Source organism: Megalobrama amblycephala, linkage group LG24 (assembly GCF_018812025.1).
Source record: "Megalobrama amblycephala isolate DHTTF-2021 linkage group LG24, ASM1881202v1, whole genome shotgun sequence".
In the NCBI taxonomy this organism is placed as follows: Eukaryota; Metazoa; Chordata; class Actinopteri; order Cypriniformes; family Xenocyprididae; genus Megalobrama; species Megalobrama amblycephala.
This window is the reverse complement of record NC_063067.1, coordinates 9,050,014-9,067,513: the sequence shown is the minus strand read 5'-3', so window position 1 is coordinate 9,067,513 and position 17,500 is coordinate 9,050,014. Positions and strand designations below refer to the sequence as shown.

General features: G+C 35.1%; 2 protein-coding genes across 6 annotated transcripts in view; one reads left to right on the top strand and one right to left on the bottom strand.

Moving 5' to 3' along the window:
- Positions 1-6,605, bottom strand: part of vwa5b1 (von Willebrand factor A domain containing 5B1) — a 58,116-nt gene extending 51,511 nt beyond the window's left edge. For 2 of the 3 annotated variants that reach the window (XM_048177939.1, XM_048177942.1), the window contains exons 1-2: positions 6,467-6,605; positions 4,411-5,338 (exon numbers count right to left, since the gene is read on the bottom strand). The gene's annotated coding sequence lies outside the window, so the exon portion shown is untranslated. The remainder of the gene's footprint in view (positions 1-4,410; positions 5,339-6,466) is intronic. The other variant, XM_048177940.1, reaches the window with a different exon arrangement.
- Positions 6,516-16,463, top strand: ddx19a (DEAD-box helicase 19a). 3 transcript variants are annotated; one of them, XM_048177944.1, is made up of 12 exons: positions 6,516-6,710; positions 7,248-7,282; positions 7,704-7,738; positions 9,841-9,976; positions 10,572-10,664; positions 11,231-11,333; positions 12,262-12,376; positions 12,454-12,631; positions 13,195-13,432; positions 13,513-13,675; positions 13,929-14,120; positions 15,352-16,463. In XM_048177944.1, the coding sequence occupies exons 1-12, from the start codon at positions 6,654-6,656 to the stop codon at positions 15,411-15,413; spliced, it is 1,407 nt and encodes a 468-aa protein (XP_048033901.1). In that variant the 5' UTR covers positions 6,516-6,653; the 3' UTR covers positions 15,414-16,463. The 3 variants fall into 3 exon arrangements, with proteins under 3 accessions (XP_048033901.1, XP_048033900.1, XP_048033902.1); XM_048177943.1 differs by having other exon boundaries at positions 7,248-7,302; positions 7,706-7,738; XM_048177945.1 differs by lacking the exon at positions 6,516-6,710 and adding an exon at positions 7,024-7,042 and having other exon boundaries at positions 7,248-7,302; positions 7,706-7,738.
- Positions 16,464-17,500: the final 1,037 nt, after the last annotated feature.

Sequence of the window (17,500 nt, the reverse complement as noted above, 5' to 3'; positions counted from 1 at the left end):
TACTGCATTGTGTTATCATGTTTTAAGCATAAATATAATACAATTTTGTGAGTTTTCAGTAAAAAAAAAAGAAAAAAAAGAAGAAAAAAGAAAAATAAACTCAATTCAAAATATATTCTCTGAAAAATTAAAAATACTGATTAAGAACCACAGATGTAGTTCACTACATTAATTTTGGACATGTTCGACTAAAATTTGATCATCAGAAAATCACCAAAAATAAACTTTGAACAGTACATCTAACAACCATACAAACACTGAAGTTTTGTATGTAAAGTGTGTTTGTGCAAATCTGCCCTTCTAATAAATGCCACATAGCTTGATATATTGTATCTAATGCAGTTCTGTGGCCATTGTAAAAAACAAGTCATTCATATTCACAGACGTCACACATCATAACTCATCATTGCCCTCATGCCTGTCACATTAATGAAGATGAGAGGACAACAGCATTATCCGTATCACTGTGGATGCCTCTCCCCATGTCTAAATGAAGACCTCTGACAGGCCCACCCCACCCCCCGTCCCATGGTGGATTTGTGGCACACAAAGCTCAGGTCTGGCTCAGCACCATCAAAGGGAACAGAAGCCTCTGGCACATCAAAAAGCCACTGGCACTGTTACAGATGCAGTGCTGATGTCATGACTCGTCAGTTTTTACCCGAGGTCAGCGCAGAGAACTTCAGACTATAGAAAAACAAAAACCAGAAGAGTTATACGATACAGAACAGCATCTATGTCTCAGTTCTATTAATGATTGTTCCAGAAAAAGTGATTAACATGATGTAAAACTCAAATTAGCTGATTTTCAGTGCACGAATGAGATCTCTTTAACTTTTCAATTGATTCTCCCAGACAGTAATGGAATTTAAATGGAAAGCTAATGCATCACAGATTTTTCTCCTTGGAAAAGGACACCAATATTCTCAGTCTAGAGTTTCAGAAGAGATCTCCTCTGAATAATGTCTCAAACCGTGCTCAGATTTGCTAAAATACAAAGTCTGCAATCACAAGTTCTCATTATGAACTCAAACCTTCCAGGACCAAATGATTTGAGCTGTTTTCTGCATTCATTTTTTATGTCTGTAGTATACTCATTACAACAAGTCTGATTTTTTTCTCCTAGACATATCTGAAATGTTGACTAAAACTGAAATCTCCAAGCAATAACATTTTCACAAATGAGATCTCTTATATTATATACACTACATATATAACTATCTCAATTACTTCTAATTAGCAATGAGAATAAAAGACTTTTGTTGAACATGCTTCTCTGATTTTTCTGAAGACCACAATAGAGTTTCAGAAAAGACTTCAAAAATACCTCATATTTTGGTCAGGTTTACAAAAAACAGATTTTAATATGAGCTCAAACATTTTCTGAAATTTTTCCACAACCAAATTGAGTTATACAGTCGAGTAATAGACAATATTTGGCCATTCTAAGAATATGATATTATACTCTAACTTAAAAACATTTGGCATACATATATAACTATTTTAGCATTAATATATTTAATATTAATTGAGATGGTCCTCACTGCAGAAAACAAGATCCAAGGGGCGGGGTTGGATCTAGATCCAACTCCTCCCACTTCACATATCCCTAAACCTACCCGTCTCCGCCCCCTGACTCTAAACCTATCCATCTCCACCCCCTGGTTCTAGATCCAACTCCTCCCACTTCGCATATCCCTAAACCTACCCGTCTCCGCCCCCTGACTCTAAACCTACCCATCTCCACCCCCTGGTTCTAGATCCAACTCGTCCCACTTCACATATCCCTAAAGCTACCCGTCTCCGCCCCCTGGCTCTAAACCTACCCATCTCCACCCCCTGGTTCTAGATCCAACTCCTCCCACTTTACATATACCTTAACCTACCCGTCTCCACCCCCTGACTCTAAACCTACCCATCTCTACCCCCTGGATCTAGATCCAACTCCTCCCACTTTACATATCCCTAAATCTACCCATCTCCACCCCCTGGTTCTAGATTCAACTCCTCCCACTTTACATATCCCTAAACCTACCCGTCTCCACCCCCTGACTCTAAACCTACCCATCTCCACCCCCTGGTTCTAGATCCAACTCCTCCCACTTTACATATCCCTAAATCTACCCGTCTCCACCCCCTGACTCTAAACTTACCCATCTCCACCCCCTGGTTCTAGATCCAACTCCTCCCACTTTACATATCCCTAAATCTACCCATCTCCACCCCCTGGTTCTAGATTCAACTCCTCCCACTTTACATATCCCTAAACCTACCCGTCTCCACCCCCTGACTCTAAACCTACCCATCTCCACCCCCTGGTTCTAGATCCAACTCCTCCCACTTTACATATCCCTAAATCTACCCATCTCCACCCCCTGGTTCTAGATTCAACTCCTCCCACTTTACATATCCCTAAACCTACCCGTCTCCACCCCCTGACTCTAAACTTACCCATCTCCACCCCCTGGTTCTAGATCCAACTCCTCCCACTTTACATATACCTTAACCTACCTGTCTCCACCCCCTGACTCTAAACCTACCCATCTCCACCCCCTGGTTCTAGATCCAACTCCTCCCACTTTACATATCCCTAAACCTACCCGTCTCCACCCCCTGACTCTAAACCTACCCATCTCTATTTGTCAGCAACCTTGCAATTGTCACGGTAAATCATGTTTGTTCTGAGCCTGAGTTGAACTTTAATTTTTTATTGTTTCCTGTTCTGTTTCCTTTGTTGCTATGGTTATTCATTGTTTGATTAAGTTGCCACACCTGTTTCTTGTTTCCTCCCTTTTATTATTTTTTGTATATATTGCCCTGAGTTTCAAGTGTCCTTTGTCAGATCTCGTCTGTATAAAGTGGTTGTTCTGTGTGCTGCGTTTTGTATTTTGAGAATTCCGAGAGAGTTATTTTGATTTGTGTTCATTAAAATCACTTTGATCCAGCCTTTATTTCATTCTTGCTGCAACAATTTGTGACAGCAATTGCATCAGGCATTGAAAAGCTCATATCAACTGCTAAGTCAACAATTAATGCTATCCATTATCAACATTTGTGTGTCTGTTTATTTCCTGTAATGCATTACATCTGTGATAAAGCTTATATTCAAAGCAGATGTCATCAAACAGAATTATGAGAAATGGTTTCCAAACAGGTTTCCCAAACCCTCTACCTATCTGCTATAGCTTAGACAAATACAAACAGGAACTTTGTTGAGCTCTGAGCGAACAACATCTGAACAATGCCCCACAGTATTTTAAAAGCGAACTGCAGTATGACTTAGCTTTATGGCAATCCTCTAATTTCCATCTAACTTCCACAGAGGGTCAGTGTTTTGAAAATTTGACTTGTTTTTCGGCCAGTTTCCAGATTTATGAGCAATTATTCTCGGAGGACATAAATGTTTGAGGTGAACAGCTTCCCGATATTACAGAAAAGAAACAGACGCTTTCATCGAGGTGTCCACATGGCCATAACTCAGAGACAGAGGAACGCCACCCCCTCTCTAATGGATTAGGGTTTGGCACAGTGCCGCGTGACAAGATGAGAGCGGACAGACCAGTGCAATAGATTTCCCCCTCGCCCCTGACTGCCATCACACACAGCAAACCGGTCAAACACTGCCATCATGTGTCCTGAGAGGAGCGGGCATTTCTGCACAAAGCAAAGGTGTCAATATCATCTTCAGACATGATACTGAAATCATGCATGAACCCTCTTAAAAACAAAGGTTCTTTATTGACATCTATGCTTCCATGAAGAACCTTTAACATCGATGGAAACTTTCCACTGCACAAAAGGTTCTCTATTGTTGAAAATAAAGATTAGATTATTGAAGAAAAAAATGGTTCTTTTAAAAATGGGGTGAAAACCTGCTTAATTTTTAAGATTAAACCAATGACATTAAAACCACAAAAATAATCATTTAAGCTTTTTAAAAACCCCAGCAGACTGGAAAGACCAGGTAAAGGTCAAAATCAAATTAATCCTCAATGATGAGATTGGTTTTGTTTGAAAATGCATGAAAATTGCATATTCTATTCAAGGGGACCCAAATGAGGAGAACCCAAAGTGACAGACAATGATCAACCCCCGCCTCCCATCCATCCTCTCCCCAGAGCAACGGAGTGTGATTCACTCCCAACGAAAGAGCCAAATCCCCCACTACACGCACTCCACGGCTGCCAACACACTCACCGCGGGAGACGCGGCACAGAAACAACCACCTGTTGATCCTGCATCTCCATCAGATGCATCACTTTGCAAGCTTGTGAAATCTCTTTTAGAGGTTTTCAAAACACTTCCCAAATTCACCTTAAACCTAAAACAAAATGCCTCCGCAAGATTTCATCCTAATCGAACCCTTTGAGTTCAGTTCCTCATGCACTTTTTGCAAAGCAGGACTCTTACCTCACATCTGCAGCGGTCGCAATTCTCTCTCTGCATTAGTGATGTCCAAAATAATCGGCTGCAACTCCAAAAAGCTCTCTACCTCTTGGAGGTGAACACAACAACTGAGCGGAACGAAGATGGGAGGGAGGCAGAGAGACCGACAGATATAGAAGCAGCTGGAGGAACGTTAATGCAGTCAATCAGCACAGCAACATGTGGTTATGAAGCTCAGAGGAGCTGTGGCAGAAACACAAGAGCTGGAAGCTGGAAGCGAGAGGTTGTCCTGTGCAACAGATTAACAGGAACCCCACCACCCCCCGCCAACGCTCAATTCTCCCCTCAGCATCTGTACCACCCACCTACCCGCTCCCCCACCTCTCTGTCTCTCCGTAATCAGTGACGAGAGCCCATTCATGTATCCTATTTGATAGCTAGGGGTACCACAGGCTGAAATGCAACACCATGCAAGGGGAAAAGGAGGGGAGGGCGAGAGATCATAGATCACATGAAGGATTCAGCCTGCAGATTGACAGTTTTGGTTGCGTTTCCTTTCCTGTCTTTGTCCGTCCTTCCATCATTCATGTTTTCCCTCCAGTGACTACTAAGCTCACTATCTCGATTTCAATATGATAGGGATTTCTGCATGCATTTCGTGGCCGTGGCATGTGTGATTAATCTGCTTTTAAAGAGGATGTAACCATGACAATCAATATGGAGCCTCCAGGGCTTCTTCTTCTTCTTTTTTAAATGACAACAGGTTGTTTAGAGAGAGTGTGTGTGTTTAGTGATGTGTGCCGCCTTGGCTTAAATCTCAGCTTCTGTTTCTCAATTAAATTAACATGTGCTATTTACTGTCTCTCTTTCTCCCTCTTGCTCGCCCTCTGAATGTCTCTTATCTCATCTGCTTGGATTTACTGAGGGCTGCAGTGGTCGTTGATTATTTCATCTGCAATAAAGAAGAAAATAATTTCAAATCCGACGGCAGTGACATAAATAAAGTCATAAATATCAGCTACACGATAATCTTTTTAAATAATAAAGACTCTTCTCGAACACATTCATGTGATTCTCAATTATGATGAAAGCAAGCACAAATAAACAAAACCCTATTGCCTGTGATGCAAAATGACAAATATAAGATTGCATGTAACAGAAAAATGACCTCAAACATCTTAATTGATTAATAAATCATTTCACATGTTGAAGCATCATGACTTGGGTTTATGAGAACTGACAATATTCAAGATTTCTACCTGATAACGTGGATGAATCTCTTTGTTGTATTTCTCATTTGATAAAAGCATCTGCTAAATTAATAAATGTAAAGTATATGGCTCCTTAATAGTACAAAATAGGGGATTTTGATAGCTTTGATAGTATCTGTATACTATAGGTCAGAAGATTTTAAACATATTTTAATGGAAATCACTGCCATTATGCTTGCACAGTAACCAGAATTTAACTGTGGCATTTCTACGAAGACCATAGTAACCACTGACAAAACCTGCATGGCTCCTTATTACCATGGTTACATCAATTATGGTTCCTATATGATGGTACAGAGGAATAAGTCAAGAAATGTGAAGCCAAAACACATTGTTTATGACTTCGCTCCCTATATAGTGTGAATCTACTATTTCTTCCACAGTAAGTACAGGTGTTACACAGTGTTATAATAGGGATTTTAAAGTAAAAGTTGGGCTATTATATATTTAGGGGAGATTGGGCAAGTTTTAACAATTTTTTAGAAAATCAATTTCTGTAATAATTTCCATATGAATATACTGGAATTTTAATTTGGCAAACAGAATTCACACACAAAAAAAAAAATTTTTTAATTAGAACTAGATGTTAAAACATTACAAATAAAACATAAAAATACAAAAACAAAATAGATCCATACACAATTATATTAAATTTGTGTAATATATATGTGAGGAAATGCGGTTGGACTTGCATAGGCCTCTGTGGCGCCAAACAGTAAAGTCAGTGGAAAATTATATTTGCTTTTTAGACAAATAACTAACTTATTTTAATATTTAAAACTGGTTTAGACTACAACACAGATACTTACACATGAAATTGTTTGTGATGAACAGTAAACTGGAACTGGGTATCATGTGCTGACTTCCGGCCGGACAGCATTCTATGCGCGCGCTGTCAGTTTGCGCGTTCTCGCGAAGCTGAGTCGAGTGAAGTGGACATCCCATTTGAAGACTTATCAAGACCGTTTAATAGTTCATATATCTGCGACAGAGGCCATGTCAACCGATTCGTGGGCTCTAGCTGTGGACGAACAAGAGTCTACAGCCAAGCCTGTGAGTGAAAATGTGATTTTAATTGTGTTGTAACTTGTATTGGATTAGCGCACTAGCGGCGGTGAGTCAGAGTTTGGCTGCGTCTCAAATCCATGTGAGCCACCTACCTAGGTGGCATTTCTGAATGTCACATGCGCGTTTGGAACGTCCAAACACGGTTTTGACCATCAAAATGCTTTCTAACTAGGTGTTGAGACACGGCCTGTATGAGACTTTAAATCTAGATCAGTTTTAGTCACTACAGTTTGACTTTGAACCACTTAACTATGAAGTCTACATAACTTTTATCTAACGGTCGTGTGAGAAAATAAGCCTGTGCTGTTTGAAAGCTAGTGAGTGTGTGTGTAATTTACATTACGTGTCTTTTATGGCTAGCTAGCATTTAAACTAGCATCTAACGTTAGTTGATTTAAATCATTAACAGTGTTTAATCAATTTAAGACGTTACTATTGACAAATGCTTAATTTGTGAATGTTGTGAATATTGGCAGAGCATTTATATTTTCTAAAACTGTAAATTCTGTTGTTTGAAAACAGATTAAGAACTTGAGGATAATGGAAGCGGGAGATACAGCTTCACGTCAGACTAATGGTAGTAACGTTTTACATTATTATATTGCAATAGTTCACACAGAAATTAATATTTATGCAGTTCCAAACCTGTTTGACTTCTGCTTAACACAAAAAGAGAACCTTTGAAAAGGTGTTCATCAAATAAAATTAAGATTATCTGGTTCTTAATAGAAGAAACAATCTCAAAAGTTCCCTTTTTTAATTTCTTAAGGGACCAATTAAAGACAAACAGGTTTGGAATGATTTGAGAGAGAGAGTGTGTGTGTGTGTGTGTGTGTGTGTGTGTGTGTGTGTGTGTGTGTGTGTGTGCGTGCGTGTGTGTGTGAGAACTATTAAAGATGCATAAGATAACTGTTAACAATAATTGCATTAAAAGATTTCTTTGCATTTTCTTATGTGCCATTTATTTTTCCCTCCTGTAGATGATGGTGACAAATCTGATGAAGAGGAAAAAGGTTCATTTTTAAACTGTTACAGTCAACATAAAATTAAAATTAGGCCCATTTATTTGCTTAATACACATTTAGTGCTATTGTGAATTATTCAGACTTTAAAAAAGTGAGGTTGCATCTTAAGGTATTTATTAAAATGACACCCAAGCTTTATGCAAAATTCAGGGAATTTTCAAAGCTGGAAACTTTCCATGGGAATTAACGGGAATAAACAGGGAATTTGCAAAATTGCAGGTTAGCCTATAACAGGGTACTTAAATGTAGTTGAAAAACATCTTGCAGCATAATCTTGGTAAAAACAACCAGATTTAATGCAATTTCAGTTAAATTTTTACACTGCACATTCCTCAATCACATTCACACAGCACACTGCTTACTGCAGGGCTATTGAAGCCACACCGCCTGCATGCACTGTGCATTCCCCCAGTCCATAACATGCACATTTGATCAAAAATACAGAAAAAAACATTAATATAACTAAAATTTTAAATATACATTAAAATATAATTTATTTCTGTGATGCAAAGCTGAATTTTCAGCATCATTACTCCAGTCTTCAGTGTCACATGATCCTTCAGAAATCATTGTAATATGCTGATTTGATACTCAATTATCATTGTTGGAAACAGTTGTGCTGCTTAATAACCTGTGATACTTATTTCAGGATTTTTGATGAATAAAATTTTAAAGAGCAGCATTTATTTAAAATAGAAATCTTATGTAACAGTATACTACCGTTCAAAATTTTGGGGTCAGTAATTTTTTTCTTTATTTTTTTTTTGAAAGAAATTAATATTTTTGTTCAGCAAGGATGTGTGAAATTGATAAAAAAAAAAGTGATATTAAAGTGATATTGTTAAAGATTTCTATTTTGAATAAATGCTGATATTTTTAACTTTGTATTCATCAGTGAATCATGAAAAAATTATCAGAGTTTCCAAAAAATATTAAGCAACACAACTGTTTCCAACATTGATAATAACTATAGTATCAAATCTGCATATTAGAATGATTTCTGAAGGATCATGTGAGACTAAAATAAATAACACATAACATAATTGCTGCAATAAAAATATTTTTTTACATATTTACTAAAATAGAATTAATTGAAGCAAAAAATGTTATTTTATGACCAAACAAAATGTTTATTTTTTTTTTATGTTTTTATATGATACATTTTATATAAATGTATATAAATTTCCCAAAATTTCCAATTAATTCCCATAATTTCCCTTAAATTCCTGTTAAAGGATTAGTCCACTTTTAAATAAACTTTTCCTGATAATTTACTCACCCCAATGTCATCCAAGATGTTCATGTCTTTCTTTCGTCAGTCGAAAAGAAATGAAGGTTTTTGAGGAAAACATTGCAGGATTTTTCTCCATATAGTGGATTTCAACGGCCTCCAGACGGTTGAAGGTCCAAATTACAGTTTCATTGCAGCTTCAAAGGGCTTTTAATGATACCAGACGAGGAATAAGGGGCTTATCTAGAGAAACGATCTGTCATTTTTTTTTAAAAATACAGCTTACGCTGTATGTACTACGCTTTCCCTATTCAACTTACGGAACAAACGCGGCGCCAGTTTAGTTTTTTTCTGTAAGTAGAATAGGGAAGGCGTAGAACATTCAGCGTAATCGTTTTGAAGAATGGGGAAACGGGAAGTATGTTCAAGGTGATATTTTGTGTTTATAAAGCATAAACGGTTGTATTTCTTTCAAAAATGACCGATCGTTTCTCTAGATAAGACCCTTATTCCTCATCTGGTATCGTTTAAAGCCCTTTGAAGCTGCACTGAATCATTTGGACCTTCAACCTGTTGGTAGCCGTTGAAATCCACTATATGGAGAAAAATTCTGGAATGTTTTCATCAAAAACCTTAATTTCTTTAAGACATAAAGACATGAACATCTTGGATGACATGGGGGTGAGTAAATTATCAGGAAAAGTTTATTTAAAAGTGGACGAATCCTTTAAGTTTCCAAATTGTAATATTTCCAAAATTCCCCAGGTTAAGTTCCTGTGGAAAGTTTCCGCCCCTTTGCAACCCTAATTGACCGTGAAAAACGATCAGAGTAAACTTCTTTCCTAATATACTGTTTTAGAGGACAAAGCCACACAGTCTCTCCTTAATAAGCTGATCAGAAGCAATGTGGTCAACAACACAAACCAAGTGGAGGTTCTTCAGAGAGACCCAAACTCACCACTGTATTCAGTCAAGACCTTCGAGGAGCTGAGACTGTGAGTACTTCACATGAGTGTTAAAGCAATGACATCTGAGGAAAAAACTGAATTTACACTACAGTTTGAGGTCTCTTTTTATTTGTTTAGAAAGGATATATTAAATTAACCAAAAGTGAAAGAAAAGATGTTTAAATTGTAACCAAAAAAAGCTATTTCAAATAAATGCTGTTCTTTTGAACTTTCAATTCATCAAATAATCCTGAAAAAAAATCTATAACATTTCCACAAAATATTGAGCAGCACAGCTTTTTTCAACATTGATAATAATAAGAAATGTTTCTCAAGCAGCAAATCGTCATATTAGAATGATTTCTGAAGGATCATGTGACATTATTTTAAATTGTAATATTTCACAATATTAATGTTTTGGGTTTTTTTACTGTATTTTTATCAAATAAATGCAGCCTTGGTGAACATTAGAGCCAAACTTTTAAATGGTAGCATTCATAACAATTACTGCTTAATGTTTTATGAATATTTAGAGAAAAAAAATAAAAAATGAAATGAGACAATGCACTATATTTAGAAACTTCAACGCCTCTCAGGTGGCTTGCATGTGTCAATTTAGTTTGTTTTAATTTGTGTAACTCAGGAAACCTCAGTTGCTCAAAGGCGTCTATGAAATGGGCTTCAACAGACCATCTAAAATCCAAGAGAATGCCCTTCCCATGATGCTCGCCGAACCGTAAGTCCACATATTTTATAAATTTGGTTTTAGTTTAATACAGATGTTTTATTGAGGGTTTGGAGTGAAAAGTGAATTTCAAGCGAAATCAGTTCTGGCAGGTTCCATAATAAAAAATAACAATGTTTTGATGTAGAAGGTGCTGATAACAGTGTGTGTGTATAAAATATATATATAAAATATAAAAATATTTAAAATATATATAAAATATATTATACACAAACACAAACTGTTATCAGCACCTTTTACATCAAAGTATATTCTTATTTTGGAATCTGCTTGATGGATGGATGGATGGATGGATGGATGGATGGATGGATGGATGGATGGATGGATAGATAGATACACACACACACACACACACACACACACACACACACACACACACACACACACACACACACACAATTGGAATTAATTTGTTTTTATTTGACTAAAAGAACAGTGACACACATATTGGATATTTGATGCACAATATTGGACCATTATAAAATTTATGTGAAATCTCTGAGAGTATGAGTGTGAAGTTTCATATAACACATAATATGAATTTCCTTCACTCACAGACCTCAGAATCTGATCGCTCAGTCTCAGTCTGGCACTGGTAAAACAGCCGCCTTCGTGCTGGCCATGCTCAGTCATGTGGACCCAGGCTTAAAATGGCCGCAGGTGAGTTTGAAAACTGAGATTCACTCGAATGTTCCCTTTCATTCTGACTTAAAGGGATAGTACACCCAAAAATGAAAATTCTGTCATCATTTACTCACCCTCATGTCGTTCCACACCCATAATAAAAGCTTAAATCTGTTCATCATATAAGTGATTGAGTTTCATCAGAAAATTTGGCCTAAACTGCAAATGGATTAATTAATTTTTTCATATGGATTAATTTTACAATCTCTTTTATGAACACTTTGAAGCATCAAAGTGGTAGTGGTGTAGACTGTCAGTGGAGGGACAGAAATCTCTCAGATTTCATCAAAAATATCTTCATTTGTGTTCTGAAGATGAACAAAAGTCTTAAGGGTTTGGAATGATATGAGGGTGAGTAAATGATGTCAGAATTTTCATTTTTGGGTGAACTATCCCTTTTAAGGCAAGACACTACAGGCAAAAACCATTGTTTCTTCAGGCACTGGTCAATTTTGAGATTTTTAGGTCATTTTGCTTCCATAACTTGCCTTCTTTCAGAGTACTGGAAAGAAAACATCTGAAATACACATTTAAGTGTTTATTTTATGACACTTTGTCTGTATCTGTAGATTTCAATTACAATACATATTTTTAAAGGCCATTTTGTCATTTACTCAGCCAGAAGTCTCCATTTCAGTAGCACTTACAGTACATAAACCAAACTTTCCAGTATATTCCTATCAACTTTCTGAAGGCTTTTACTGTGGGGTTGGTTCTTATATACATATATTGCCTGATTTATAAAACATTTTATTCCTAAAAAATATGGTGAATATTTTTTTTCATGGTGCACATAAGGAAACTAAATCTGTAAAATATCTTCTTGCAAAAGTCATAAGGGCGAGTTTTCGTTTCAGCATAAACTATTAACTGAAATGTTGATAATATTGTGTCTTTCTTCCAGTGTCTGTGCATTTCTCCCACATATGAACTCGCTCTGCAGACGGGTAAAGTCATTGCGCAAATGGGCAAGTTTTATCCTGAAGTTAAACTGGCATATGCTGTTCGAGGACATAAAAGTAAGTGACTTAAATGATGCCTCAGAATCTTGTGTAAACCAGATCTAAAAGCGTGATGACTGCTGTGCCTCTGTCAGTGGAGCGTGGCGTTAAGATCAAGGAGCAGATCGTCATCGGCACACCTGGGACAGTTCTGGACTGGTGCGTTAAGCTGAAGCTCATCGACCCGAAAAAGATCAAAGTGTTTGTTCTGGACGAGGCTGATGTCATGATTGCTACACAGGGACACCAAGACCAGAGCATCCGCATTCAGAGGTGAACTTTCACTAGTGTTTGGAGAACTGGCTTTGAAACCTTGCAGGCAAATATACAAAAACATGATCTATAATGCTGATTACATTCTATAATGATTTTGATCTATAACAACACTTCTTAACAACACTTGATCTAACAACAAGAATTATGCTTAATTAAAGTTTTAAAAATAATAGTTCTTTATTTTTACTATTATTAATTAGGTAGTGAGGCATTTTCTTTTAAAGGCACAATATGTAAGATTTTTAGATTAAAGGGCACCTATAATGCCCCTTTCACAAGATGTAATATAAGTCTCTGGTGTCCCCAGAATGTGTCTGTGAAGTTTCAGCTCAAAATACCCCACAGATCATTTATTATAGCTTGTCAAATGTACCTATATTTGGGTGTGTCCCTTTAAATGCAAATGAGCTGCTGCTCCCGGCCTCCTTTCCAGAAGAGGGCAGAGCTTTAACATATACTGGCTTTTTGGACTTTTAAAACTAACTTAAAATGCAGAGAAGTGGCAACACTGTTTAGCATGAGAGTGAGTATAAAAGGTTTCTATTTCCTGTCTCTTACAGAATGCTGCCCAAAGGCTGTCAGATGTTACTTTTCTCTGCCACCTTTGAGGACTCTGTGTGGAAGTTTGCCGAGCGGGTCGTGCCGGATCCCAACATCATCAAGCTTAAACGAGAAGAGGAGACCTTGGACACTATCAAGCAGTACTATGTGCAATGCAACAGCAAGGAGGACAAGTTCAATGCACTCTGTAACATCTACGGAGCCATCACTATCGCACAAGCTATGATCTTCTGTCATGTGAGTCTGTTTGCCTCTGGTGGATATTTCTCTGTGTTGTTGCTTCTTTCACTCAATCATTTCATGTTATCTTTTCTCAGACTCGAAAAACAGCCAACTGGCTTGCCGGCCAGCTGTCTAAAGAGGGCCACCAGGTGGCGCTCCTCAGTGGGGAAATGGTGGTTGAGCAGAGAGCAGCTGTTATTGAACGTTTCAGAGATGGCAAGGAGAAAGTTCTCATCACTACTAATGTCTGTGCAAGAGGCATGTACACTACCGAATATACACACATATATATATATATATATATATATATATATATATATATATATATATATATATATATATATATATATATATATATATATATATATATATATAAATCAGATGCAAAGCTGTATTTTTACATCCATCCTTAGTAGAATATGCTATTTTAACCTAAAGATGAGTTAGTTGTATATAACTCATCTATGTGTTAATTCTGCCATCTTCAAATAATCAAGCTATCCGTCCACAGGTATTGATGTTGAACAAGTGTCAGTGGTGATCAACTTTGACCTTCCACTGGACAAAGATGGCAATCCAGACAACGAAACGTACCTCCACCGGATCGGTAGGACTGGACGCTTTGGCAAGAGAGGACTCGCTGTCAACATGGTGGACAGTCAGCGCAGCATGGAGATTCTCAAGACATACGAGAGGCATTTTAGTAAGTCTCTCCATTAGTTTATCTCTTAAAAGAATAGTTCAACCAGTAATTATTTAATTAATTACAAAAATAATGAGTAATTCTACAATTAAAAGTGAATTAAAATATATATTTTGTGCTGTCAAATCAATTAATCGCATCTAACAGTCTGTGTGTGTGTGTATAATATATATATATATATATATATATATATATATATATATATATATATATATATATATATATATATATACACAAACTTTTATGTTAGTTGCGATTAATTGATTTGATAGCACTATATATATATTATATATTCATATATAGTCAAAAAATAATAATTTTATATATATTTTTCTAGTGGGTGCAGGACACTATAGTTAATTTATGTAAGTGAGGATAGCAAAATAAAGTAAACTGTGAAACTGTGACATATTATACCCAAAAATTCTTCATACAGTGGACTACCAGTAAAATTGATAAAAAATTTGGAACCAAAAATTATTCAGACACTTTGACCTGACCATGTTTTGCTTAAGTGTTATCTGACATAATTAAGATTAATTTTTTCTGACACAGTTTAACTTTGAGATCTTGTCATATTTTATTACCATTTTTTAAACTATAGTGAATAAACTGTAATAATGAATGAAATGTTCAAGGTGTCTGAATACATTTTGATTTGACTATAAATTGTAATGAATTTTATAATTATTAATTATTTTTATAATTTAAATCAGTGTTCTTGTGGTATCGAGATACTATTATAGTGTTTTTTAATCTTTTGAATACGTTTTTATTTTTATATTTTCCGTTTTCATTTTAGTTATAGTAATTTTGTTGTGTTTTTGTCATTTTTAATAGCTTTATTTAGTTTAAATTAATTTTTATTTTAGTTTTAGCTATTTTAGTACATCACTTTAAATGAAATTTTATTTCGGTGAATGTTTTATTCTAATTTATTTTAAGTAACAAAACTGTTTTTTATCATTTCAGTTCTAGTTTTAGTTAACTCTAATAACCCTGATTTATATACATAAATGTTATAAATAATTAGTATATATAGTATATGTAATGCACATTTTAATTTTTATTTAATTATGTAATGAATAGTAATGTATATAAATTACAAAATAATGAATCATTCTAAAATTAGTCTTTAATATTATATTTATCTTATAATTCAATATAATAGTTTAAATAAATATTATATTGAATTGGATTGTTTAATTTATTCACTTGTTTTTCCCAACAGATAAGAAAATTTTGAGGCTGGACACGGATGACCTTGACGAAATTGAAAAAATCGCCAACTGAAGTGATGAAGAGCGAAATCCACATTATTTTCATAAAAATCAGTTCTGCTGTTACCTTATGATGTTTACATCAATTATCGACGCATATTTAAAAGAATGCGCTTTAACTCGACAAGCTTAATGCCAAATAGTTTTGATTCTAAGCTTATGGTATTCCAGGACCTTTTGAATCAGTTTGCGTTTGATAGAGTGTGATTTCATTTAGAAGTGAATTGAAATACTAATTCCTACATTTAACCTTGTTTACTGGAGAGTTTAACGTAGGCATTTTGTCTATCTACTTGACTAAAAAAGCATATCTTGAATAGTGTTGCACTCTGAAGTAAGTTGACTACCTTTTGGTCTTATGTGTGAATAGAATCATAACAGACTTCAGTATTTATTATATCACAGTATCTGAGAAGATAAAAGTCAGTAAGGAAGAGAATCTCTGATAAATATAGTCAACCATTGGGATTTCGTAAATTCAGCATGCCTTCAAATTCGCACCAAATTATAATGCGCACAAATGACACAGTCCCTTAAAACCAACTCGAAACACTAACATTCCTCAAGAGCACTTTAGAATAAATAGACATTTTTTTATGAGAATTGTGTAAAAACACAATAAAGTATTATTGTGATATATAATGATGCCATTGTACTTGAACTACAAAACCATTTAAGCTTTTGGAAGAAGAAAGAGTTTGTTTGTTTTGTTCTGTTCAAACAGACCAAATATTAGTTTGAGTTTTAGTTGCACTGAATTATTTGAACATTCGCTAGCATGTTCTGTTCCGTTGCAGGAAATGCAGCACTTTTACAAAGTACTACTGAAGAGTGATTGTTTTGTAGCTATACTGTTAGGAATGGCTGCTCTACTCTTGTTTGCTAAAAGCAAAATTATTTTAGTTTGTTTACATTTTTGCTGCTCAAAGTAATGCACTTTGTTTGACTGAAACCCATTTGCGATTGCATTTAGCATTTCAGGTTTTTTGTACATTAGCTGCATTTAGGGTTTTATAGTTGTTTCCTCTATATTCTTATAATAATAAAACTATCACATGGCTCATTTCTGTGTGGTGTTATCAATAATTTTCACTTCTTTGCAAGCATTAAAAGCAACACGTCATTAGCATATGGATTCTTTTTTTTTTTTTTTTTTTTTTTTGTGTCTTTCCAACTCTTTTAGCACTTTTAACCAAAGTTTGCAGATGTTTTAACATGCATCTGGCATGCAGTTTGTCAGAATTATTCATTGTCATTATTTTGCATGAAGACAACTTTATTTTAATTTGTGGTAATCAGAATATATATGGAAAATGTCTAGTCATCAAGATGTCAATTCAAAAAGTCTTAATGGTCCCAGAAATAACTTTAATTTTCTCTAAGCAACATATAAAATCTTTTTATCTAATATATATATATATATATATATATATATATATATATATATATATATATATATATATATATATATATATATATATATACACTTTAGTGCTGTCAAATTGTTTAATCTCATCTAACATAAATGTTTGTTTACATAAAGTGTGTGTATATATGTATATATATATATATATATATATATATATATATATATACATACAGTACAGTCCAAAAGTTTGGAACCACTAAGATTTTTAATGTAAACAATATTTTTTTTCAGGATTATTTGATGAATATAAAGTTCAAAAGAACAGTGTTTATCTGAAATCTAATCTTTTGTAACATTATAAATGTCTTTACTGCCACTTTTGATTGATTTAATGCATCCTTGCTGAATAAAAGTATTAATTTCTTTAATTTCTTTTCAAAAAAATAAAAATAAAAATTCTTACTGACCCCAAACTTTTGAACGATAGTGTATAATGCTACAGAAGCTTTGTATTTCAGATAAATGCTGTTCTTTTGAACTTTCTATTCATCAAGGAATCCTGAAAAAAAAAGTACACAACTGTTTTCAACATTGAAAATAATCATAAATGTTTATTGAGCAGCAAATCAGCATATTAAAATGATTTCTGAAGGATCATGTGACACTGAAGACTGGAGTAACAATGCTGAAAATTCAGCTTTGCCATCACAGGAATAAGTTACTTTGTCAAA

What these genes read in the sequence shown, in the direction of transcription:
- ddx19a (XM_048177943.1), top strand. Translation starts at nt 6,654, where the DNA reads ATGTCAACCGATTCGTGGGCTCTAGCTGTGGACGAACAAGAGTCTACA. An exon ending in ATCTGATGAAGAGGAAAAAG is followed by an intron (nt 7,739 to 9,840) that starts GTTCATTTTTAA and finishes ATACTGTTTTAG; the next exon opens with AGGACAAAGCCACACAGTCT. An exon ending in CAGGCTTAAAATGGCCGCAG is followed by an intron (nt 11,334 to 12,261) that starts GTGAGTTTGAAA and finishes TCTTTCTTCCAG; the next exon opens with TGTCTGTGCATTTCTCCCAC.